At 42.2% G+C, this 24,414-nt stretch overlaps 2 protein-coding genes and 1 long non-coding RNA gene across 10 annotated transcripts; all 3 read right to left on the bottom strand.

The window, feature by feature from the left end:
- Positions 1 to 709: 709 nt before the first annotated feature.
- LOC127764378 (E3 ubiquitin-protein ligase PUB23-like) lies at positions 710 to 2,221 on the bottom strand. The gene has a single exon (XM_052289256.1). The coding sequence runs from the start codon at positions 2,211 to 2,213 to the stop codon at positions 936 to 938; it is 1,278 nt and encodes a 425-aa protein (XP_052145216.1). The 5' UTR covers positions 2,214 to 2,221; the 3' UTR covers positions 710 to 935.
- Positions 2,222 to 4,346: 2,125 nt separating this feature from the next.
- LOC127763624 (probable protein phosphatase 2C 26) lies at positions 4,347 to 8,275 on the bottom strand. The gene is made up of 4 exons (XM_052288389.1): positions 6,610 to 8,275; positions 6,169 to 6,282; positions 5,668 to 5,932; positions 4,347 to 4,812 (listed from the first exon to the last, which is right to left on the bottom strand). Exons 1-4 carry the CDS (start codon positions 7,894 to 7,896, stop codon positions 4,688 to 4,690), a joined length of 1,791 nt encoding a protein of 596 aa, XP_052144349.1. The 5' UTR covers positions 7,897 to 8,275; the 3' UTR covers positions 4,347 to 4,687.
- A 1,975-nt stretch (positions 8,276 to 10,250) lies between these two features.
- LOC127761375 (uncharacterized) lies at positions 10,251 to 18,571 on the bottom strand. 8 transcript variants are annotated; one of them, XR_008015239.1, is made up of 8 exons: positions 16,594 to 18,331; positions 16,451 to 16,493; positions 15,045 to 16,350; positions 14,854 to 14,922; positions 14,456 to 14,545; positions 11,542 to 11,593; positions 11,371 to 11,446; positions 10,251 to 10,569 (listed from the first exon to the last, which is right to left on the bottom strand). It is a non-coding gene; the product is annotated as an uncharacterized LOC127761375 (long non-coding RNA). The 8 variants fall into 8 exon arrangements; XR_008015242.1 differs by adding an exon at positions 18,439 to 18,571 and having other exon boundaries at positions 11,371 to 14,545; positions 16,594 to 16,680; XR_008015241.1 differs by having other exon boundaries at positions 11,371 to 11,593.
- Positions 18,572 to 24,414: the final 5,843 nt, after the last annotated feature.

The following is a 24,414-nucleotide window of genomic DNA, read 5'->3' as shown; positions in this document are numbered from 1 at the left end:
TAATTTACGAGGATGTCTAGCCCACTCTACTCTATTTTCATGGGCATTACCGCACTATGTGCCTGATCTAAAAGGTCGTGAATTATTATCTAATTAATGCCTCTTTTCAAACGCAGCCTCAACAATAAGACCATCTAAGATCCCTCTAGAATTTACTCCGCCTGCTCCCTAAACAAGCTCCTAGCAAACTCAACCGTCACTTCTAAGTTTGTCATCAATATTATACTACCATTATCTTAAAATATAGCAACTTTTAGCTATATACTTTTACATACTTCTAGGTAGAGTACATAGTTAGAAATTATTATATTTTAGGATGAAGGTTGTACGAGACATGTGACAAAAGCCGGACTGAATGTAGACAACAGGCTCACGCATAGGAACATTTTGTTATGCAACACTAACTTACCATTGAAGTGTTGGAGTTAAGAAGTACTCTTTCCGTTTTATATTGTAAGACCTTTTGGTGTTACTTATATTTATTCATTGATCAATGTATATGTTTTATATATGTGTCTAGATTTATTAATATCTATATAAATACAGGTAAGAAATTCTTATATTGTGAAACGAATGAAGTGTCACATATTATCACTAGAAGATGTGGCCTGTAAAAAAAGCTCTATTCAATACCGATGCCGCAATTTATAGATTGGTGGTGCCAACAGCTAGAATTTGGATCAGGGGGGATAATATGGTTTGTTCGAAAAAACCAGGGGAAATGTCGCCTGAAAATCTCGATGATATCCTTGAATACTTGAAATGCATTACGTTCCTTTTTTTTTTTTGTACGTGATGAGAAAACACATTTCCGATTTTTTTTCTGTAAAAAATACACATTCTTTTTTTCGCGGGACCAGAAAAAAAAACACAATTTCCATCTGCTTTGTTGTTACAGCTTAGCCACGGTAATCAGAAAGAGAGGGGAGAAAGAATCAATCGAGCAGCCTGAGGTAGTCCCTGAAGTCGGTAGGGAAGCACGCGTACTGCCTCCAGACTACCCCGTGGATCCTAACCATCCTCACCGTCTTCTGCTTCGTCGACGGCGAGCTCTCGACGTGGAGCAGCCCCAGGAGCTTCGCGACGGCGCCGGTCAGCATCATGTCCTCGAGGACCTTCTCCGACGGCGCCACCACGGACACGAGCCACAGCACCTTGACGGCGAGCTGCGTGGACAGCTCCGACACGCGCAGCATCGTCCTCGCCACGGCCGCCACCGACAGGTCGTGCTCCGCGAAGGCGAGCCGCCCCTCGGGGCACTTGCACAGCCGCTTCAGCAGCAGCAGTACCCGCTCGGTGACGCGGCGGTCGTCGGCGTCGGCGAGGAGCTCGACGAGGACGTGCACGGCGCCGACCTCGACGGCCTTGGCGCGGGCGCCCCGCGCCCGCTCCACGACGTCGAGGAGCACGTCGAGCGCGCGCGAGCTGAGCCTCGTGGAGGCCTCGTCGGAGAGGAGCTCGAGGAGGGACTTGATCACGTCGTCGATGTCGACGCCGGCGGTCCAGTCGCCGCCTGATCCGGAGCTGGAGATCTTGGTGAGGATGTCCATGGCGTGCAGCCTCGCCTCGGCGCCGCCGCGCTGGAGCAGCGCCATGACGGGCCTGATGCACTCCGGCGCAAGGACGACCCGCACCGACGCCTCGTCCGAGAGCGGGAGCGCGGCGAGCACCGCGGCGGCCTCCTCGCACGCGGCGAACGCCGAGAAGTCGCCGCCGCTCTCCGCCAGCGCCTGCGCCATCACGCGCCCCACCACGCGCACCCCGCCCGAGGCGACGAACTCCCCCTGCATTGCCACGTCGCCCGCCATGCGGGCCCTCATGCTCTTCAGCTTGGTCACCTTGAACGGCGTCTCCTCCAGCTCGGCCAGCGCCGCCAGCAACCGCTCCTGCTCCAGCGCGCGCGACAGCGGCGTCGCCAGCTCGTGGATCGGGCTCGACAGCGTCGACGTCGACGGCGACGAAGACGACGACGACGACGAGCCGCGATCGAGCCACGACGAGATGACGCGCTTGAGAGTGTGGTTGGGAGTGAGGTCGAAGTTGGAGAGAGGCTGCATGGTGGCCGGGCAGGTGGTCCGGCCGTAGACGAAGAGCCACTCCTCGATGCTCCGGCGGTCGTACGTCACGCCGGTGGACACCGTCACCGGATCCTCCATGAGCTCCATGGAGATCGGGCAGAGGAATAGCTGAGGAGGCTCGTCCATGGCGGCCATGGGTTCGCGTCGCAGTCACAGAGCTGAAGCTGAGCAAGTAATGACACGGTGGGCTCATTATATATACTTGTAGGGGCATATGGGCTGGCAAGTGTGCAAGTCAATAGTCAAAGGTAAGAGATGCTTGCAATTAGTGGTGAGAAGGTCATGGTCTCATGGAAGCTTGATGTGACCTGTAAATTGGACTTTTTCAAGTGACGTGCAAAACATTTCCATTTTCTAAAACATAGTATATAGTATTATGTAGTATTTTTCGAGATATGTATGCCATGCCACATCCATAAATCTTATGGAAATTGGAAATGTTTGTGGCCATACTTGACAAATGATGACCAAGTGCAATCCTAATATCTCTACTAATTAAATTTTACTGGAGTAGTTAGGAGGAGACTATGCAATATGCATGGTATTAATTTAAAACAAAAAACATAAGAAAATGACAAATGTGATATGCATATCATGAATTGTTAAATGGAGACGGCAGACACTTTGGGTGTGGACGGCAGATATCTTCCGATTATTGGTGTTGATTTTTAGGGATTTTCATGCTTTTCTCTTGCAAGGCTGTATAGTGTTGAACTCTTTTGCTTACAGTTCATATGATTTTAGTTGCAGGCGGTTGAGCGCTTCGCACGACGATGTTTCCTGTCCTAGAAGTGAGACGCGCGCGCTCTAAGCTCCTCGGAGTAAACAAGTAAGATACCACCACTTGCTCAAGTCAAACGCCGAAAGTTCTTAACATTTATAAGTTAAGAACAAGATACCATTTCCTTTCAAGAACGGATTCTGTACTGAAAATCTCAAACGTCTTTGCAGTGATGCAGACGAAAATAATTAGAAAGGTGATTATGTTTTGTTTGCACAATTGTGTACGCTGAACTAACGTGCAATACACCAATAGAAAAACTCTCTGATCTGAGGATGCATAAGTATACATGGAACGCACTATACCTCTCAGATCATGTTCGCATTGACCCTGTAATGCGATTCGTATCTCAGTAGTCAGTAGGTACGTCACAAGCAGATGGCTTTCAAATCCTTGAAAAAAAATTTATCAAAGGACTATTTAAACGCAGCTCATGATCGCTAAGAATCATTCCAGACGTTGACTAATGCACATATAAAATGCATCCTAAGAATTATCACCGATCGTAAAGCCATTATAATATATCATCAGATGCTTCGTACTAATCTGCCAAGAGATCGTGCTAGTCGTACAAGTGATTTCTCCTGTAAATTTCTTGTTACCTAAAGATCCAACCATAGGCTAGAGTATCTCAAAGATTTGATATCTTCATCTTGGGATTCCTCCGTTACAAGGTTTACCTGATCTTTGCAATGACTTTGAAACTGGGGATGAATGGATTACATAGATGACTGCAGGTCAATCTTATGGAGTTCGGTTGCAACTATCCATTTCAGATCAAACGGTTGAAAGTTGAATTGAGCTGGGAAATCCGGTTGGAACAAGCATGCAGTTTCAGAATTGAGTGCACACATTTGTAATCTCAGAGTGTCACTTATAAATATACCTAGCTTTACGCCAAACACAGGAAGTGAAAACGTTTCAGATATGAAATTCATGCAAATTGCCATCATTCCAAATGGAGCGTTAAGTTTGCCTTTTACTTCTTGCTTAGCCGATACCGAAATCAGAATCAAATGTTAGAAATCTTCTGGTCGACGGTGCTGAATCGTTGACCGAATCATCAAATGGATAGCACTTGCAATTTGTTTGAAAACAAGCTGGCGTCGACCCATACCAAGAGAGATCGATCCAGCCAGCAAAAACCACGGCCCATTCCAGGCAACTGCGAACAACAGTAGATATAGGACCAACCGAACAAATAACAACTGCTGTCCTAATTATTCGAGCACGCAAAATACCAATGGACTATCAGGAGTTCAGGACTTTACGAAAACGATGTTGAGCACCACATGAGGGACACATTTTCAATTTCTTCACCATGAATATCCAATCATATTACATTTCCTTCCCATTCCTGACATGAACATGAAAACGGCGCGTTCCAAAGACGTTCTTTCTCCAAAAATGAAAGAAGTGTCAATCTCTATGCAGCATAGCTAGCCAGCTAGGGGGGAGGGGGGTGAGGGAATTGTCACAGGTGAGTATGTAACCAATCAACTAAGCGGGTCACAAAAGAAAGTGTTCTTAACTCTGCTTTGCAAAGGGATTCCTCGTATGTGTCATCTCTCTCTGCAATCTTGGTCCAACCGAGAATTAACTCTCTAGCACATTCATGGACTGTGTTTTGTGCTGAAGCTAAGATCTAGACCAACGCTGGCTCCAACTCCAATCGCTTTGACAAATGTATGGAGTGCATCATCTGTCAGCCATCTGTGGGTGTTTCTCCCCTGATGAGCATAAATGCAGTTGCTCAGAGGCTCTGACCAGCTGAGATCACTTGATGCGTCACCATAAATATTGACATCGACATTGTTCCAACTGATCATCACACATATGTTCCGGACGACTTCCAGATTCTCCCTTCCAGAGAAATAACCATGACAGTGACATCATCATGGTATTTTCTTCGGTCCCCTTGAGGTATATCTAGTAACTCATAAAAATCCATACCTAAAGAAACAAAAGTAAAAGTTAAATCATGGTATTACTGAGGGAGAAAGGAGAAAAAAATAGGTACATGTATTTGACATTAAAGACAACTGGAAACCGTTTCGACAAGACATTCATCTATTGAAATTCAAATATTCAACACAAACGTGTACCAATGATGATGACTGCAAGTTGTTCATAACAATCAATACAAAAATATCCTACAGTAGAGTCAAAATGACCAACTGAACCATGGTGTTCTTTACACCAACAATGCAAAATTTGTTTTGCTTAACCAGCTTGCACCTTAGGACACATAGTGCTGAAAAACAGTATACCCAGTTTGCAAAATCCAGCTGTAGTTCATTTCTTGGCAAGAGGGACAGATGCTCCAAGTGTGCGAGCATGCAGGCTGATTAGCTCACTGGCCCAAATAGTTTCGAGAAACCATAATTGTTAAGCTAGGACAATGTCAATCATCTCTAACACTCTAAGCCATAGTGGAGTTTGTGATGTAGTAAAAGTGTAAAGTGTATCTTGGTCTCATATACAGGTGGGCAATGCAATAAGCCAAGGATACACTGGTAGAATTTTATCAAATCACAAACTTGAGGGAGTTGCATGAGTATCTGACTATTTCATCAAACAGAACTTTATGTCAAGAATGATTGGTAAAAGTATAAAGAAGTTCCTCACATGCCATGGACTGATATAGGAAGTTTCGACAACCGAGACAAACATGTGCAGGCAAATCAATGTTCGCACATAATCATCCAATTCTATACGCATGATGTTATATACAATGACAAAAAAAACCACCCGAGAATCAATCAGGAATTGAAATAAGCAAGAGGTATGGTATAGAAGAGAGCCTACCAGCCTTCTTTGCTGCACGAGAGAGAAGCTCCTCAATTAAACTTTGTGCAGGATCACCTTCTGGAAACCTCTCCATGAAATTCTCAACATGCAAAACTACCTCCTCGTTGCTCAGGTACTGATATAAGCCATCGGAAGAAAGAACCAAAAACTGATCCCTTGCAGTGAGCTTGTGATGGCAAAGCGATGGTGTGCATGATATATACGGTGTATCACCAATGTAATCATTGCGGAACATCTCTAACAATCCATTGTTCAATTTTGCCTGCACAAATACACGAAGTTCTATGATCAAGAATTATCTAGTGTCTATATTAACTCAATCAGGGCATTGGTTAATCAGAACACATGACAGATATAGTTTCTAGTTAAAAGTACAAAGTACTGACAACAAATGCACTTGCTCTGAAGACGGATATGTATACCACACAAATCAAACATCATAAGCATAAGAATCAAATTAAAAGAATGGCTGACCCACTCAAACAGTATCACAATTACCTGTTTGAGATAGCCTGCACCAAAAGCCCGGGTAACTTTTAGGCGACCCTTCACTCTATCATTTACAATACACTGATCATCATCAGGATGTTCACGTTTGATCCTGTGAACTTCCTGCAGACCAACACAAAGGATATTAATGCATAGCCATAAAAATGATGATAAAAAAAGGAAGCGACTAACAATGCTTACAATAACTAGTTATATGAAGTACTGAAATATAAAAAGCAAAAGTGAAAAAGGGCAATGGTCTGGCTTTTGAAGTGCAAGAGGATAGTAGTCATATTGCAGACGCATTCAGATAAGTCAGCACATTGTTCCCAAACAACGACATGAGCATCCCCATACGCCCGTGCCATTGTGCCAACCAATGGATACAAGAAAGGCAATTGCATGTAAACACGTGTAAGCATTTGTTTCCCTATGTCAACGAGAATGTACCTCTTCGATGCTGGTGCTGTGATCAGTCGACAGCTGCAGTGGCTTAAGCCCAATAATGGCGCATCCGCCGGGCCTTGTCTCGATCTCCAAGCCCGCCCCGACGTCCTCCATCCGCCGCATGGTTCCAAACACACAGCCATCGTCGCCATCGTCCGGACGCTGCGCCACAATGGCACGGCTGTCCCCAAGGTTCATCACGTACACGTTGTCGTCCCTCACGAGGGCCACGAGCAGGCACGCCCCGGTGACCGCCAACTCCGGATGGGTTCCCATTGACTGGTCGGTCATGTCCAAGTACGCCGCTTCCGTCGAGGCCAGGGCCCGGGTGAGAGCGGCTAGCACCGCCGCATGGTCCCTCACCGCAGGCGCCGGTGCCAACCTCCTGGAACCCCATTCCCTGCCGCTCTCGTCGGCCGCGGCGTGCGCCCACATGTGAAACCGACTCTCCTTGAGCCTGTCGAGTGACAGCGCGAACCGGCCAGAGCCCGAGAAGTCGAGCTCGCTGTCGTCGTCGTCGCCGTCCACGAGAAACTGCCAGAGCTTCTTGTTGTCCGCGTCGGCCTCCTTGTAGAAGATCCCGCGGAGCTCGCGGAGGAGGAAGCGGTAGAGGTTGGTGACGAGGAAGTCGGGGGCCTCGGGGCCGTTGAAGCCGTCGTAGATGCCGACGAAGAGCCACCGCTGATCCTCGGAGACCACCACGTGGACGCGGTCCTCCCCGGCGCGGCCGTGCGCCCACTGCACGCCGTCGTCGCGGCGGAGCGGCACGGCGCACGGGCGGTTCTTCTCCGACACGCTCCGCCGCAGGCTGCCGAAGGACGGCTTCCGGAACCTCCTCGAGAACCCCCTCGATGAGGAGGACGCGGGCTTGGGAGGCTTTGCGGGGAGCGGGCCAGAGAAGGGCACGGCGGGGTCGAGCGGGCCGGAGAGCTGGCCGGCGCGGTCGATGGGACCCGAGAGGAACAGCGGGCCCGAGGAGAGGTTGGACAGCTGCAGCGGCGCGGAGGAAAAGGACGACGAGGTGTGGAATGCCGAGGAGTACCCCGGCGCCACGCCGCCGGCGGCGGCGGAGGCGTTGTAGAGCGGGACGGGCACCGACGAGTTGGCGGAGAGCGCGGCGCCGGAGATGCCGTGGCGGAACGACGAGGAGTGGGCGGTGGCCGTGGCGGCGGCGGCGTAGCAGAAGGAGTGGCCGAGAGCGTCGTCCAGGCACGGCTCCGCGTCCACGGACGCCGGCGCGGGCCGCGAGCACGTGCACGCGGTCAGCAGCCGTGACGCGCCGCTGCCCATGGCATCCGCCGCTCCCTCCCCCCCTCCCCTCCCCCTCCGGCTCGGCTCGCGCGCACCTCTCGCCGTGCGGAGGGAGAGAGAGAGGCGGCGACGGGCGGAGGGAGAGGGGCGGAGTCGTCGGCGGCGCCGTGGGGAGGAGTCGACGGCGCGGCCCACCGGATCTGGCGCGGCGAAGAGCGGAGGCGACGGGTGGTGGGGCGGAGTCGGCGGCGCGGTGGTGCGGAGTAGGCGGTGGCGCGATGGGGTGGAGTCGGAGGCGGCGCGGTGGGGCTGAGTCGTCGTGGCGCGTGGGGCGGAGTCGGCAGCGCCGACGACCGGCGGTGAAGAGAAGGGGAGGCGCCGGGCGCTGGGGCGGAGGAGACGAGAAAAAGGAGGGGGAGTGGGCCGAATAAAATAAAGAAAAGGGTAGGAGAGGAAAACAGCGCTTGTGTTTGTGGGCTGGGATGGGCTTATCTTCGCAAAGTATCCTCAGATTTCGTAATATCTATTTACTCCGTCCCAAAATATAACAAACCTTTAAAATTTATCATAAAATATAACTTCTCCACTAATATTCTCTTTTTAACCAATTATAACCCTACACCATTTAATTTTTCCACCTATCTCTACTTATCCTCCAATACTATACTCCCACATTTAATCCTACCAACTTTCTTAATAACTGTGTCCAACTCTAAAAATGCTTATATTATAAAACGGAGGGATTAAGAAGTAACCTTCAATAGAAGTAGTGTGTCCTACCCCTATATATTTATAGAAGTAACCTTCAATAGAAGTAGCATGTCCTACTCTTATATAGCATGATTTTAGAGCAAGTTCAATAGTATAGCTAACTACTAGCTCTAATTTATCTATAGCCAATCTAATAGCTCATTCATACAATAGTTACATACTACACTATTAATATATGGTCTCACCTGTCATACACACACTGTGTCTTGAAGTCCATGCTACAGCTGGCTACAAATCTGTAGCCCGCTGTCCTTCTCTCTTCTCATTTATCTCTTTAAAATATATTTGCAGCTGACTTTTAGCCTGCTATTATACATGCTCTTAGGCTATATGGCTCATATAAGACCACTACTGCCGTGGTTTCTATTGGGGATGCTCTTAGGGGAAAGGAAAGCGTAGCAAGCAGATGATGCGGAGGCAGCACTAACGAGTAACGAGTGGGCTTTTCTTACCAGTACGCCCCCACTGGCCGAGGCAGTCGTTCGTTCGTGAGGGCGCCGTGCGCTAGGCCGGATTATTTTAGCCATTACCAGGCACCAAGGAAGAACCCCAAATCCTAATTCCAACCCTTCTCAAGTACCGGATTGAAAAAAAAAATCTCCTATAAATGGTGAGCCTAGGAGGGGGCTACACGTAATTACGAGTTTAACTTGGGGTGAGAACGCAAATTGTCAGGTGGTGCTGGTAGAGTGGCCGTTTTGTCCGCACCTGCTCCGCTCACGCCGGGGAGCAGGGGAAGAGTTCGCCAGTGACGTGGCAGGGCCGTGTTGACGTGGAGGGGATGGGGGGGGGTGCAGGGGAGTCAACGTTTCGCGCCGAGACTGCCCCTCCTTGTAGGGGCTAATTACGGCGAAGGGGACTCCACCGAGGGGCAACCGCGTAAATTCGCGCGCGGTGGCGTGGCGTCGCGCGCGGGGTGTCCGTCTCGGCAAATTGGATGGCTTTGGCGGGCCAACTGAAGCATTGGGAACTCGAACTCCACCATATCTGACACTCGTAGAAAGAGGAAAAGCGACAGTATAAGATAGTACTAGTATTTTCATGCACCATCGAAAAAAAAGAGAAAAAAAAGCTAATTAAGAGAAAACCTGTGAGCGAAAAAAATAAGGATAGAATATTCTTTACACATATTATATAAAAAAATAAATGAGAGGGCCCACGGCGCAAATAAAGAATTAGGGAGTATCAGATTTCAGGTGCTTGAAATTTTTAAAAGTTCTCATCTACTCCCTCCGTCAAAAAAAAAAAAAAAGACAAACCCCGTGTCCAACTTTGACTGTCCGTTTTATATAAAATTTTTTTATAATTCGTATTTTCATTGTTGTTAAATGATAAAACATGATTAATATTTTATACGTGACTTGTCTTTTTAATTTTTTTCATATTTTTTTCAAATAAGACGGCCGGTCAAACGTTGGGCTCGAAAACTAGGGTTTGTCTTTCTTTGGGACGGAGGGAGTAGATGAGGATTCAATGGTTTCCGTTACTCCATTACTTACTCATTTAAAAGAGAACCTTTTTTTTTCTTCATAAAATGTTGAGCAGTAGATTATTATACCCTAAACATGAAATAAACTTACAGTTCATAAATATACAAAATTACGTGGAAAAAGCATTCAAACTTAAATCAAAATTAAACTAAACCCATATATAATAACAAAACGATAGTTATACTGAAGTTTAATAAATTTTCACGTGCATGTAATCTACTCCCAAAAATTATTCTATCATTCTATACAGGGCCTATTCGGCTACCCATTTACTACAATTACAAGCCAACAACAATAATATGTGTCCCACTGTCCACTGACCATCGGTCCCACATGTTAACCATCGGTCCCATATGTTAGTGAGCAGTACTGCATATGCAGTAATTAAAAGGATCTGGATTGGTGTTGCCTAGTTGTAGCTGCAGCTGCAATAACTCCGTAGGCTCTTCTACTGAAGGGGGCAACAGTCAATATTAGAGGCACCGAGGAAGAGAAATTCTTGAAACCTCTATGGTGTTTCATGGGAGCAAGTTTAATAATAGAGCTAACAATTAGCTATTAGTCCATGTTAGAGCTAATATGTATAATAAATTAACTATAAAGTTTGCTCTATTTTTTGTCTCTCTCTTTTTCTTACTATAAATTTAATGTGAAGCTTTTCTCTTTCTCTTGCATAAGAGCCAACACTCATGAATTTTCTTTGTTTTTCTCTTACACATAAGTTTATAGTTGGTTTATAGCTCACTACTAATATAATAAAAGTTCATCTCATAAAAATCCATTAGAATAAGTCATTTGAACAGCAACAAAAATCTAAAATAAAACCTTTCACATAGATTAAATTTGAGATAAATGCAAAAAAAAAATCTACAGATCTAGAATTCACAAGGATAAGTTTTGCTAGAAAAGGAAATCCAGAAAACAGAAAAAAAATCAGTGAAAATTCTATTAATTTAATTTTAATGACAGTTACTACCAAATGCTAACATTCGTTTACTACAATATATGTTAACAGTTAATTTCGAACTTTTTATACTATGCAAAATGGCTTTCTTGATAAAACATTTATGTGCTCCTGATGACTTCCCTAAAAAAAAAGTTGCTCCTGATGACCTGATGATATTCTCTGGGTGTTTCACATGAAAGAAGACGGGAAATGAAAGCACGTCTAATAAAGGGTTCAATAAGTTTCAAAAATAAAAATAAAGGGTTCAAGGGCAAGGGGCATTGGATTCTGGAAGAAGAGGGGTACCTGGCAAGTCAAACTCAACAGTTCCTTGATGGATGCAGTGTGCCGAAATGCGGCCCCGTTGTTTTCTGCTGCTAACCTGATACTTACCCCCAAGTTCCATTCTGAAAATCTCAACAGGCAAAAGACAAAAGCATGATTGCAAAGTTGCATGGAAAAAAACAGCGACTTCACCTGCGGGGAAGACAGGTAGGAACCAATCTTTGACGAAACAGCTTGTTAGCATCTGAACAGGCAAAAGAAGGACGGCTAACTTTAACATAGACTATGATGCTTCATGTATTGTTGTCAATGGCTTAAACAGATACTTCTATATGTGTTGGTACAGCATACAGTGCGCAGGAAAATAGGAAAAATTATAGTCACTTAAGCTATTACGGTGGAGTTCAGTAATTCAGGTTGATTCTTTGTTCTGCTGTGTGGAACACACAACAATATGTTAGGGGACTCATGAATTTAAAAACGGGATTAGGAAAACACAAGAGTTGAAGTGTCAAATCTATAGTCATTAGAAATTGTAAAACAAAAGAACTATTCAACCACGTATGGACACAAAGTGAATTTTCCATGAGGTTTAACCATAAGTTAGGATTCCTCCAAAGGAGTACAATCTACGCTACTAATGTTCCAGGTTCCAATAGGCAATAATTATCGTGGAGAGTTTGGCCAATGCCACAACTGATAAGATAAAAGTATAGCTTAAAAAACGGCGGTAATCAAATTGCCCGCTATAATTTAGACAAAATTAGTCAAGACATGTGTCTATAATACTATAGCACGAGAATGTTAGAGCAAGCACAATAACAGATTATAAGCCAACTATAAACATATTTCGAGGAGATAAAGGAGAAGAGAGAAGAGCAGCGAGCTATAAATTTGTAAACAGCTATAACACGGACTGTAAGACACAATTTGTAGATATTAAAAGTGTAGTATATGTTTATAGATAACTATTATATAGATTGGCTATTAAATTGATTATAGATGATTTGGAGCTAATATTGGCTATACTATTAAACTTGCTCTTAAGATTAGATATCAGATTTGAAAGTCACATCACAATGAGCTACAGTAAGCATTAAGTTAAGCTAAGATGGCACAGTATGAATGATTTATGGCACGTTGTTCTTGCGCAATGCATGTATCCGGCACAGACAGCATGGATATATATGGTTCGAGAGAACGCAAAGGATCCAGTAAGGGTGTGTTTAGATTCCAAAAATATTTGGCCAAAAATATTACATCAAATGTTTGGACACATGTATGGAGCATTAAATGTGTATGAAAAAAAATCAATTGCACAGTTTGCGTGTAAATTGCTAGACGAATCTTTTAAGACTAATTGCGCCATGATTTAACAATGTGATGCTACAGTAAACATTTGCTAATGACGAATTAATTAGGCTTAATAAATTCGTCTCGCAGTTTATAGGCGGAATCTATAATTTATTTTGTTATTAGTCTACGTTTAATACTTTAAATGTGTGTCCGTATACTTAAAAAAATTTGACCAAACAACTAAACACGACCTAAGCATAGGGGCAGGGGTCATAGGGTCTGTTCCTGCGTTTTCACCTTCTCATCCGCTCTCTCGCATCACATGCAAGGAAAAATTTTAAAGGGTACTACAACACTGCTCAAACCAACCAAGCCATGGGAAACAAACTGTTTGCAACCAGAGAGTCAGTGGTTGTCTTTGAGGCAAGCCTAATCTATTGAATCTAGCGGAGTTTAATATACTGAACTACAATTAAAATTTTGTTTCGCTTGACATAGGGAAGTGGAAGGCAAGTAGTAGTAGGTTTTAACTTTAACTGATATTTGGACCCACGTGACAGCACTTGGTCAATAGGGTTGAAATGGATTGAGTGCTTTTACACCACTAATAGACCACAAGAAACATGAGCCTAGAAATTTCAAGACATCAACTATTTCTAATTTATAAGGTCTACTGAACACTTCTACTTTCAAGTTAATATCCTTAAATACTTAAAACCAGCTGTACAAACAATCTATAGTAAACTTCTTTTTTTAGAACTTAATTTGAGCTGCAGCAAATTTTAAAACTTAATTTGAATCAATTTAGGGGGCTTGTTTAGTTGTTTTTTATTTTCCAGACTTGGCTTTTAGAGCTAAGGATATAAGTATAAAGGTCTTACCTAAAAACACCTCTACTGCCTCATGTGTAATTTGGGTGGTTCTTCAATACCTGATTTAGTATCTGAAGTAGATGGAGTGCAATCCTTAATAAAGTGAGGTAGATATTTTTCTTTCCAAATCAAAATTACCAAGAATGGTTGGATGTATTATTAATTGTTAGAAAAAAACGATGAATGACTTGAATCAATTGCCAATATGAAGAAATGATAGATTGGTCCAATCACCAATCAACCATCACTCCATCAGCAAGCAAGCGATATAAGGCCTTGTTTAGTTCCTAATTTTTTTCCCAAAAACGTCACATCAAATTTTTAGACACATGCATGGAGTATTAAATATAGATAAAATAAAAACTAATTGCACGGTTTGCATGGAAATCGCGAGACGAATCTTTTGAGCCTAATTAGTCCATGATTAGCCATAAGTGCTACAGTAACCCACATGTGCTAATGACGGATTAATTAGGCTCAAAAGATTCGTCTCGCGGTTTCCAGACGAGTTATGAAATTAGTTTTTTCATTCATGTCCGAAAACCCCTTCCGACATCCGGTCAAACATCTGATGTGACACCCAAATATTTTCTTTTCGCGAACTAAACATGCCCTAAACAAACAATCCTTGATTGCGCCTACGATAAGGTACCTTTTTTTTTACCTCGAAGAAAAGGAATACTTTCACATATTACTCCCTCGGAAAGAGAAATATATATATAGTTGAATTAAAATGATGGGTTGCAAACAAAGATTGTGAATTAGCATGTCAGCCATATTGAACTATCGATGTTTTTTTTTGACTAACTATCGATGTTAGTGACATTTTTTTCGGAGTGACGATTATGTGGTAATTTTACCTCTGGGTCTCAATTTAATTGGCAAGAGATCTTGTGAAGAAAGTTGTTTTGAAGAAAATTAAGGTGTCAAGTGGGAACCTGCTTTAGTTTGTCCGCTTCCCACCAAAAGGTCCACTCAACTGGGACCATCCATCCGTGAAAAAGGAATCTTGGACTTGATTAGTCTCCCTGCATTAAGATAACCATAGATTAAAGTAGAATAAAACAACATGGGAGTAGGGCTAAAAGTTTGCAACACTAATATATTTCCTCAAGTCCAACACAGGTAAATAGAATAAGGTAAGGGTATGCCAGGTCTATCGCTGGACTGGGGTACCGATGGACTAAAAGATTGAAAATGTTTAGAAATATGGGCCTTTTGGAGAACTACAACATTGTTAAAGAAGGTAAAGAAGTCTCGTACACCTTTTGCAGCATAGAAAAGAAACTATTCACAATTGACCTATTGCTTCAGAACAAAGATTAAAGAAATGTACCATCAAGCTAGCCCTCTTGGGTCTTGAAGGGCAAAAGCCAGCAGATCTATTGTGGTACGATCAGCAAAGCTGCAGGAACCAAGAAATCAAATCCATATTTCCGGGAAATAATTGATTCCCAGAGGTGGCAAAAGGTATAGTTCGAAGGATGAACCCCACCAACAAAAAAGTTCTATAAGAGTTGGACTTACTTCAGTAATACTCCGAGTCTCTGACTTGCAACTTTTGCAGTTTTGTAAAATCTTTTATCAGCAAACTGTGCTCTTATGCAACCTACATGGAGGAAACATAAATTGCATTAATTTATCAATAGTACACCAACTATTTCTTTGCAAATTGTCCTTTGTCTCGAACAATAATATGAAGTGATAGGCCAAAACATCAAATTAATTGTGAAATAGCATAGCAGGGATCTACCCATAATAAGACCGTACAGGTACAACAAGGTATGAGTACTCTGGATGTCCCAGATATAGAATTAGAAAACCATAAGAAGTATTTGGCATTGGAACATCCAAGAAAAGATTTGGATAAAATAACATGGTATAAATACCAAAATAGTATACCATAGAACAATAAACTGTCAGCTAGTCAACTTTCCATTGGAAAAAGATTGGCGGCAAGAGAACTCCACTTAGAAATAGCCACTCAAGAAATGTTATGGATTCATGCCCATAACAACAAAGATAGGACACGAAGGAAACCAAACAGTTTTTTTTAAAAAAACTCAAGCTAGTATCATATTCATTTCTAAGACATTCTAGCTCAGGTGCAGGAATAGCAGATGATATTGGTCCATCCTAAGTCCTAACAGCATGGCAGAATAACAGAAGATAGATAGAGATTAATAAGTGAGTTCTCTATGTATTTTAATCATTCCAGTTGATAAGTGTTACGTCGGGAACTTCATAATCTAGAAGTCCAGATTTAATGCGAACTCCCTCTATCCCAAAATATAGCAACCTAATCCTGGATTAGACACAACCTAGTAGTACGAAAGATGGACAGACCCATAAGTACCATGCAATTTTGTTTACTCACAATAGCTGAACTGACTGAATTGTAATGATTGTTGTTGTTGCTGACTCTCTAGCTATGTCTAGAACTTCAGGAAATTGATGTCTAGCCTGGAAAATTCTTTCATACTGTATGTGATAAGTCAAATTATATGCTATCAAACCATCTGATGGTAAAGGTTAAGAATAAAGCAGCTGAGGAGTTAGCAATTGTTCCTGCACCACAATGCTCTGTTCTTATTTCCTCCCATCAAAATTGTTATATTATGATCATTTACCAGACATTCTTTCAAGGATTTAACCAGGAGGCCTCATAGAGAAACCCCATTAATGCATTTACAACTTCCATGACCACCACTGTTGCACGCAATTGCAGGTTGATGTGTTAACATAGCTTCCATACGAACAATCACGAAGTGCTCGTTCTGCATATAATATAATACGCACTTGTTGGAATTCAACATGATGTACCACGAAAAACCTAAATGCAAACCAGACAAGTATCTTTTTAGCATAAGACACAAGCAATTAGAAAGTTCATTTCTTAAGAACAAATGTAACTCTGGAAGAGTAAAGGACACCTTTCAGTCACTGCCAATACTTGCTTTCTGAGTCTTATCCTACCTGCCCTAAGCCCCAAGTTGCAGGAAAACGATATCACAGAACTGATAATATCAAAAACCAAGGCAACTAATAGAGGAAAAAGGAACATACGCATAATCACCTGTAAGCATCGAAGTTACTTCATGCAGATAACCACTGGATGAAGGAAAGCAAATGCAACATGGCGAGATCAAGGCTCTTCTTTTCCCTAAACAGTGGAAGGCAAATGGATGGGCGAAAATAAGCTATACAGTGATGGAAACAATAATGGTTATGACTTCTTCCAGTATGTCAATTACGGTTGCAAAATATCTTCCAACAAATACTAATGTGTTTTGCATGCAATAATCAGGCAGATGGCTAGAAAATATGACTCTGAAAATATGCACAATAATAATGAATGTAGAACTGAGGTTAAACATAACAAAGAGGTTTTAGAAATTGGAAATACTACCTTGGCCGTGGCCAAGTCTTTGATTTAAGTAATGGAATCAGAACAAAACTTGGTCTGCTACTATGATGTCAAATGCAGGAAAGTTGCAAATTAAAGGACAAGAATATGGAAGCTGTATGCAATATTCATGGTTAGTAACTAAAGATTAACCAGGAGATCAATTAGAGAAGGCATTTGCAGAAATTTGGCCGTAGAAGACATATGTTTGTTTAGTATTTATATGCATCATTCACCTGAAACCATCTAACAACCATCAGAGTAGGATGGGAAAGGATAAATATTTTCTTGGAAATTTATGCCCAAACTTTCCAAAGAAAATGAAACCACATTTCAAATTTAAAAATGGCAAGAGCTACTAGAAGTTTGACAAACAAAAAGTACAAAAAGGACATTGGAAAAACTGCATGCACAATGCAAAACATGGAATCTTATAGCAATAACCAATAGAAAAGCGGGGACAGAGTTTTCTGTGAAATCAAATTGTAGCATTTCTCTGCACAAGAACTCTACATCTAAAGTGATGTCTGCATACATCAAACACAATTAAAATTTTCAGTTAACATTAAATATATTTGGTATGAATAGAATTCACTCACTACAAATTCAAATATATTTGGTGTGTATAGAATTCACTCCATTCTATATCTGCTTGGATGCATATATGAATTCAGAAGTGAAAGTAGATATATGGAATAATTCAACACGGAGTCCAAGCATATATCTTCGTATATACTACTGAGTACAAGCTCTGGCTTGTGAAAAAAAAAACGTGAATATTAGGGAAGTACCTAATATCAAATAATTAGAAGGGATGAGGCTTCAAACCCAGGTCGTCTAGCCCACCACCTTGTGGAGCTAGCCAGAAGACCCCTGGGCATTTCTCTAGCTCGTGAAAACCAAACCTCTTTTAGTTTTTCTTTTCCTTGAGGAAGAAAAACTCCATAATAAACCTACGATTTATCAATTCAGTAACCTCCCAAACATAAAATTCTAAATCAAAGGATAAAGAAAAAACAGAAGAACGAAATCCTAAAGAAGAAAATTGATTTAACAAGTGTATTGTTCATGGGGGTTTTCCCCTTCTTTCACACTTCACACTTTTAGACCGAGCTATGCACTATGCAGCCAATCGCATAGCTACATCGTTATTTTTCAGAGCAATCGCGCAAACTGGGGTAGTTGTCCCAGTACACCTGCGCACTCACGCGCTAACTCTGCCTCAGCATTCAGCAGCCATAAGCGACAGCACTTCGCCCTAATTCCCCTGTAGACTACGAATCCTCTCGGTACAAAAGGACTCAAGGAGACACTCTTCTACTCCAAGTAAGCCACACGGTAGAATCTCCCTTCAAGGAAGACGACGACTCCCGGAGCCAATCGGACCTACAGGCTACAGTTCCCTCAGCACGATCACCGACGGGAAGCCCCCCCCCCCCCCCCCCCCCCCCAATGCGGATGGAACCGAATTCAAATGCAAAAATGCGCGAAAGGAGAGGTGCGGAGAGATGCTACCGATTCCGAGACCGAGGTGGATGGTGGCGACCAGCAGCTGCCCGCGCCGATGCTCGCCTTCGGCTCCGACGAGTCCCCCGCCGCGGCCGCCATCCTCCGCCGATCGGCCGGCCGCCGGTTCACCGTGAGTGGCGTGAATGCATGATCGGTTGGGCCTTGGATCGCCAGGAGGTTGGACTTCACTTCCCCACCGTTTGATGGGCTGGTTGGGCTTCTTATGAGTTGGGCCTTTGAATTAACCGAGCCTTCGCCTCCCTTTTCTTCAGAAAAGTTTACAAATCTCGAAACAAAAATTGTTCAGACGTTCTGTATTTCTGAACAAAGTTGAACTAAATCAGAAAGAATACTAGTAGATGGATAAGGCAAGAGGTTAGTCGTTGTGCTTGATACTCTTCCAATGACCAAGAATGGCGCATGGAAGAGACCAACAAGGTTAGCAATTGGACTGCGTGCCAGTGTTCGTTTCATAGCAGGTCGTTCATAACCGCAAGAGATTTTTATTTTCACTCTGAAAGAGGGCAAAATGTAGCACTTCGAATAACCATACATTATAAGGAAACAACTAAGCTTATGCAACAACAAAATAACATGCAAGGATTAAGCAAGCCTGTTCCTGGTAAATAGTTCTTCGTCACAAAGTCATCTGTACAACTATCTGTTCTTTTTTTTCCCCTGAATGTTTCTTAGGGTTAGAAACATAAGCACCCAAAAGTATTCCATTTCCATCTTTCCAGCTAAAAGTGAGGTATAACACTGATATACTGTGCCACACACGAACGAGTAGGAGCATCGTCACAGTTAAGTGAGGACATTCTTGGGAGGGCACGGCGTCGGTTGGGCATCCGGAGAAAGGTAGGAGATTGAGATCAGCTTTGATCTGTATTTCTCTGCTCCATCTTCATGATCTTCGTTTGCTGCACGTGGGCTCGGTGACTTCACCTCCAGGTTCTGGGCTGAAGGTTTCTCCGGGAGGGACTGAGAGATCTCAATGAGAGACTGACGAGCAGCTTCCTGAGTGAACTCCGTTGCTGTTGGCGCTGCAGGCGATGCCATCGGTCAAAGGCTACATTTGATGTGAAAAAGGAAGGATGTCAGAACTCTTGATCTTTGTCGGGGTCATCCTAACTCTCAAGACTTGAAACATCAACAGTAAGGAAATAGATAATATGTACTGAACATAGTAATGAATGAGATAACCAAGAAACACGAGCAAGTTTTGACTAGTGATTCTCCCAGAGCTCTAGTGCCAAGCTAACACATCAATTGCTGATTTGGCAGATCAAAGAATGAAGATGCACAGTGCACCTTTATCAAACATTTTAAGTCTTTGATGAAATTATCAGTACGCATTTACTTAATACAGCACCAACAACCAAGAGATCAGTCCCAAGGCATCATATTCATACATTGTGTCTTTTTTTGGATAATGGAATTCATACATAGTGACTGATCGCGTAAATAGAACTTAAGAAGACCCACAGGTAGTTGTCAGATTCTCAGTGAGATCATGCATATGACTTGATAGAATTTGACCTTCTGATTTTATTTCATACATATATGACCCAGTTGCTCCAACTTTTGTTGCCATCTATGGTCAATTGAGGTAAATATAGGTTTCGGGAATAACAAAGATTCCTTTAGAAATTTGAGAGAACTGAGCCTGCCACAATAGCCCAAACTGTAGTCATGCATGCATCGCCCAGGCATGGTTCGTTCTTGCGCCGCTTTTTGAAAACACATAAAAGCTTTGCACATTACTGTACTAAGGAGAAAATGCTTTGTTTTTGTACTGTGTTAAGGAGAACATACAGAAACTCTGCATTATGATGCAAGAATACGTAGGCAACACAACAAAGCTTTTTAAACTGCTGTTGAAGAATGAACACATGAAACTTTCTAGCTCTATATTTCATTTCACCTCTACCACTGAAAAGGACTGTAGAAGCGAGAATGGCGAAAACATCTAAATATGCATTAGTTGTGCTGATTATTTTAGCAGTAAGCACAAAATTAAATTAATACGCCTTGACAACTGATATTAGCTTTACTGAGCAAATCTCTGTCTAAGCTATATATTCAGAATCAAATGTTCCTTTATTGAGGATTTGAGGTCCGTCAAACAAACCACCTTCTTAACACTGGACATTAGTAAAAGAACTTACCTGGAAAGCGGTCCAAACTGTAGAAAAGACTGTGATGGAAGGACAAGAATGAACAAAGGATTCTATATTTTACTAGTACCAACCTATCACCTTACAAGAAACAACCTCTAGCCTCATTAGAGTTAGCTCCTTGAAGGAACTCTAACGAAGGTAGGGGCTGGCTCTTCCACCAACCTCCAATGTAAGGAAGTCAGTTTAGCTTTATAGATGCCAGCAAATGATCAAAACTTGGTTTGATAACCTATTCGCAAAAAAAGATTGTACAATTCTGCGTTTCAACGCTAACCATTCGCAGAAACAGCGGTAGGAAAGCCTAAGAATAGTACCCGTTGACCAAACTTAGACCAACAGTAAAGCTATGACTATGAATAGCCTTCTACAGCTAGTCAATACTAGTACATGAGATTCACACCCTGAAAGAATCGAGGTATAAATTGATTCACCAAACAAGAGGCGGACCTAACGTTACAGCATGGGGATTCAGTTCAACCCCTGATGATTCTGATGAATAAACTGCTAGTACTACTCGAGAACTTTAGCATACAAGATCCGCACGAAGATGGATGTTACAGAGTATCGATTATACTACTGCTCAAGAAGACCAGGAAAAGAAAAACTCCGAACAATATATTCAAGCGAGTTATTAGGGTTCGTCACCAGTAGATCAGTCGAGGTTCGGGGGAGATCGCCGGTCGCGCGGATCCTGTAGATGGAGCGGAGGAGGAGCAGGACGATTTTGGGCGTGTTTGGCGGAGAGGCGGAGAGCGTAAGGAAAAATAATGGGGAAGTGAATCGTTTGTTGCCGTCGCGAGAGGAGGAAGAAGAGGAGGAAGGCTACTTGGATTGTGACGGGAAGAAATAATAACGGTAGCTTGTCGGAATGACTTTCTAAACTATTTTTCTCAAGTCCACATGGTATGTACGAGTGTTTGATTGTTTCTTGTTGAGGCCCTCGTTACCCATATTTTCTAATAAAACTAAAATAATTTATTATAAAATAAAAATTAATTTATATCTTTTCTTAGTGATTTAAAAGTCAATATAAAAAAAAACCAAGTTAATATATTTTAAGATCAACTTAAAATTATGTCTGAAAATTCAAATTTTGGTTTTTAGTTTAGCTTATTAAGTATCCAATGGGCCTCTCAGATTTCCATCGAGGTGAATGATTTTTGGCCGGTGTGTTACCAATAGGTATTGATAGGAGTAGATAATATATGTAATGATACTGAGATGATAACAATTATTCGAGGATAAACGGAATACTCTCTCCGTTTCTCATATTATAAGTGACTTTGATTTTTTTTTTCTTGGTTAAACTTTTAAATTTGATTAAATTTTAAAAATGACATTATTTTCAATACAAAACAAACATATTATATAAAGATATTTAATGTTAGATTTAATGAAGCTAATTTAATGTTATAATTATTATTAAGTTTTAATAAATTTGATCAAACCTAAAAAACAAAGTGACTGAGAAAAAAAATTAAAACGGCTTATAATATGATAATATGATATAGAGTGAGTCTAACCTCCACGTCGTCCCGCCGGGCGGGCGGCTCGGGGTGGAAACCCTAGCCACCAAAGTACCTCCCCCAGCCCCCCACCTTCACCTCACTGCCGTCGGAGTGAGCCACCGACCAACCGCACGGCGAGCCATGATGGTAGCGTCGTTTTCTCGCATAGGAGATGCGGTCGGCATAGCAGCAAGCCGCAAGCAGTGGATGGCGTAGAGCAAGGCAAAGTGAGCGAGACTGCTATGGCGGAGCAATGATCGGTCAACGGCCACGACACGAGGTGGTTGGGTGACCGGTAATTGTACAGGCCAGATCCAGTTGTCATGATCGAAATTGTCACCCCTACGTGCGGATCCATTACCCCATGGGTAGATCTGACCCTAGGCACCCCGCCGGTGGCCTCTGATGGGTAGGGGAGGTGGCTTCCAGCAGAGCAAGGGAGGGGGCACTCATAAAAATAGGTCGTGTGTGTATGTGTGTAAGTGTGCATTTAAATTGTACATATGAGCATAAGCATTTTGTATCGTGTTTTTTTCTGTAAAGATAGATTTTATTACTACACGACCATAGCCAAGCTAAAGCACTGTCTAAATCCACCCTGGGCTCAACCAGCCAAAACTCCATTTCCAAGTCAAAATGGTAGATGATTCAGACAAACATTATGACATTAGCCATGTTGCCCTGTTGCCTGTTGCCTGTTGCTTTCACGAAAGGCTCATGTTCCGCTCATACTTATGGTGATGCACACTTTTTATTAAAAAAACTTTAGTTTATAAATGGTTTAACACAGACATGGCTTAGCTCTAAGGTACGGATGTGACTCTTCCACATCTCACTTACAATTTAATTATTTCTTTTCATAAAAGGGATAACCCAAAATATAAATATTTGAAAAGGTGTGCTTTCAATGTAAATCTATTGAAATTACTACGAATTAAGGGGCACAAACCGTGGGGGAACGTATGTGGTCATTTGGGAAAGAAAAAGGAAGAAATGCTTCCAAGAGAGAACCCATTATAGACACATGCGATTTGCTATTGACTTTATACTTTGGACAAAAATTCCAAGATATCATATTATAAACATCCAAAATTTGGTCAAAAACTTAAAATTTGATATTTCAGAATTTGTATCCAAATTTTGTAACTTTTTGTCTTAGGGGTGTTTTGGTAATTTGGATAAAATTGTACATTAGTAATGGAGGCTCACCAGACGACGATGTTAAATTGTCGAAGTTAAACAAAAGCCGATAGCATATTGTAGGATATGACTCAATGATGAATCATAAACATGTGACAAACTTAGTGGCATATCCACTCTTTAATTTATGTGTTGGCTTTAACTTAGGCCCTGATTGATTCAGCTTAGTATTATTATAATCTGGATTATTATGAGTAAACTGAAACAAACAAGTAGATTATTTTGATAGATTATTATAATCTATAAGCCAGATTATTATAATCTAATAATCTCCTTTGGAGGAGCATTTTCCAGATTATTAAGTGACTAAAGACTCATTACCCTTACATGCATGTAATAATCTATAGAAACAAACAACTCACAGCTTATTTTATGTCAGCTTATTATAATTCAGCTTAAAGTAATCTGATTTAATAACTTAGATTACAATAATCTTAAGCTAAAACAAACATGGCCTTAAACGACACTCTTCACATGGGCCACTTCCATTGGGCCAAGATATTCTGTAGATACTGGTGCAGGCTTCCGGGCTCAAACTTTGAAATGTCATAGAAGTTCCTTCTGCAGATTTCAGCGTACAGGGTGAATTTCTCCGTAATTGGCTAACTAGTCACTAGGGAAGACTTTTTCTGTAAGGATCACTAGGGATGACTTAAGAAATAAGTCCAATTTAACTCCCTCAATTGTAGGGCCAATCTGATTTATATCCCTCAAACGCAATATTGCATATGTTGAAACCCCCCCCCCAAAAAAAATAATAAAACCAGTGCAATTTGATTCCCTTGATATTTTTTAGGGTGGTTTCGCTGACGTGGCATGTTGACTTGATCTACCTATGTTGATGTAACAACCTAGTTACAAATTGAGGCCCCCTTTGATTCAAAGGAAATTCATAGGAATTTTAAAGGATTTAATTCCTATAGGAATTTTTCCTATATAGCCCTTTGAATCAAAGGAATGAATCCTATGGAATCCTATAAAATTCCTATGGAATGCCTCTTCCCATGCAAATTTTGAAGGAAATTTAACATGAGGTTCTACCTCATGTTAAGAATCCTTTGAGTCTTTCTCTCTCCTCAAATTCCTGTGTTTTT

The sequence above is a fragment of the Oryza glaberrima genome, chromosome 2 (genome assembly GCF_000147395.1).
Source record: "Oryza glaberrima chromosome 2, OglaRS2, whole genome shotgun sequence".
NCBI classification, from domain to species: domain Eukaryota; kingdom Viridiplantae; phylum Streptophyta; class Magnoliopsida; order Poales; family Poaceae; genus Oryza; species Oryza glaberrima.
Note: the sequence above shows the minus strand (reverse complement) of the source record. Positions and strands in the feature narration are given on the sequence as shown.

What these genes read in the sequence shown, in the direction of transcription:
- LOC127764378 (XM_052289256.1), bottom strand. Translation starts at nt 2,213, where the DNA reads ATGGCCGCCATGGACGAGCCTCCTCAGCTATTCCTCTGCCCGATCTCC.
- LOC127763624 (XM_052288389.1), bottom strand. Translation starts at nt 7,896, where the DNA reads ATGGGCAGCGGCGCGTCACGGCTGCTGACCGCGTGCACGTGCTCGCGG. An exon ending in GTGCAGGCTATCTCAAACAG is followed by an intron (nt 5,933 to 6,168) that starts GTAATTGTGATA and finishes GTATTTGTGCAG; the next exon opens with GCAAAATTGAACAATGGATT. An exon ending in TCGTGCAGCAAAGAAGGCTG is followed by an intron (nt 4,813 to 5,667) that starts GTAGGCTCTCTT and finishes TTGTTTCTTTAG; the next exon opens with GTATGGATTTTTATGAGTTA.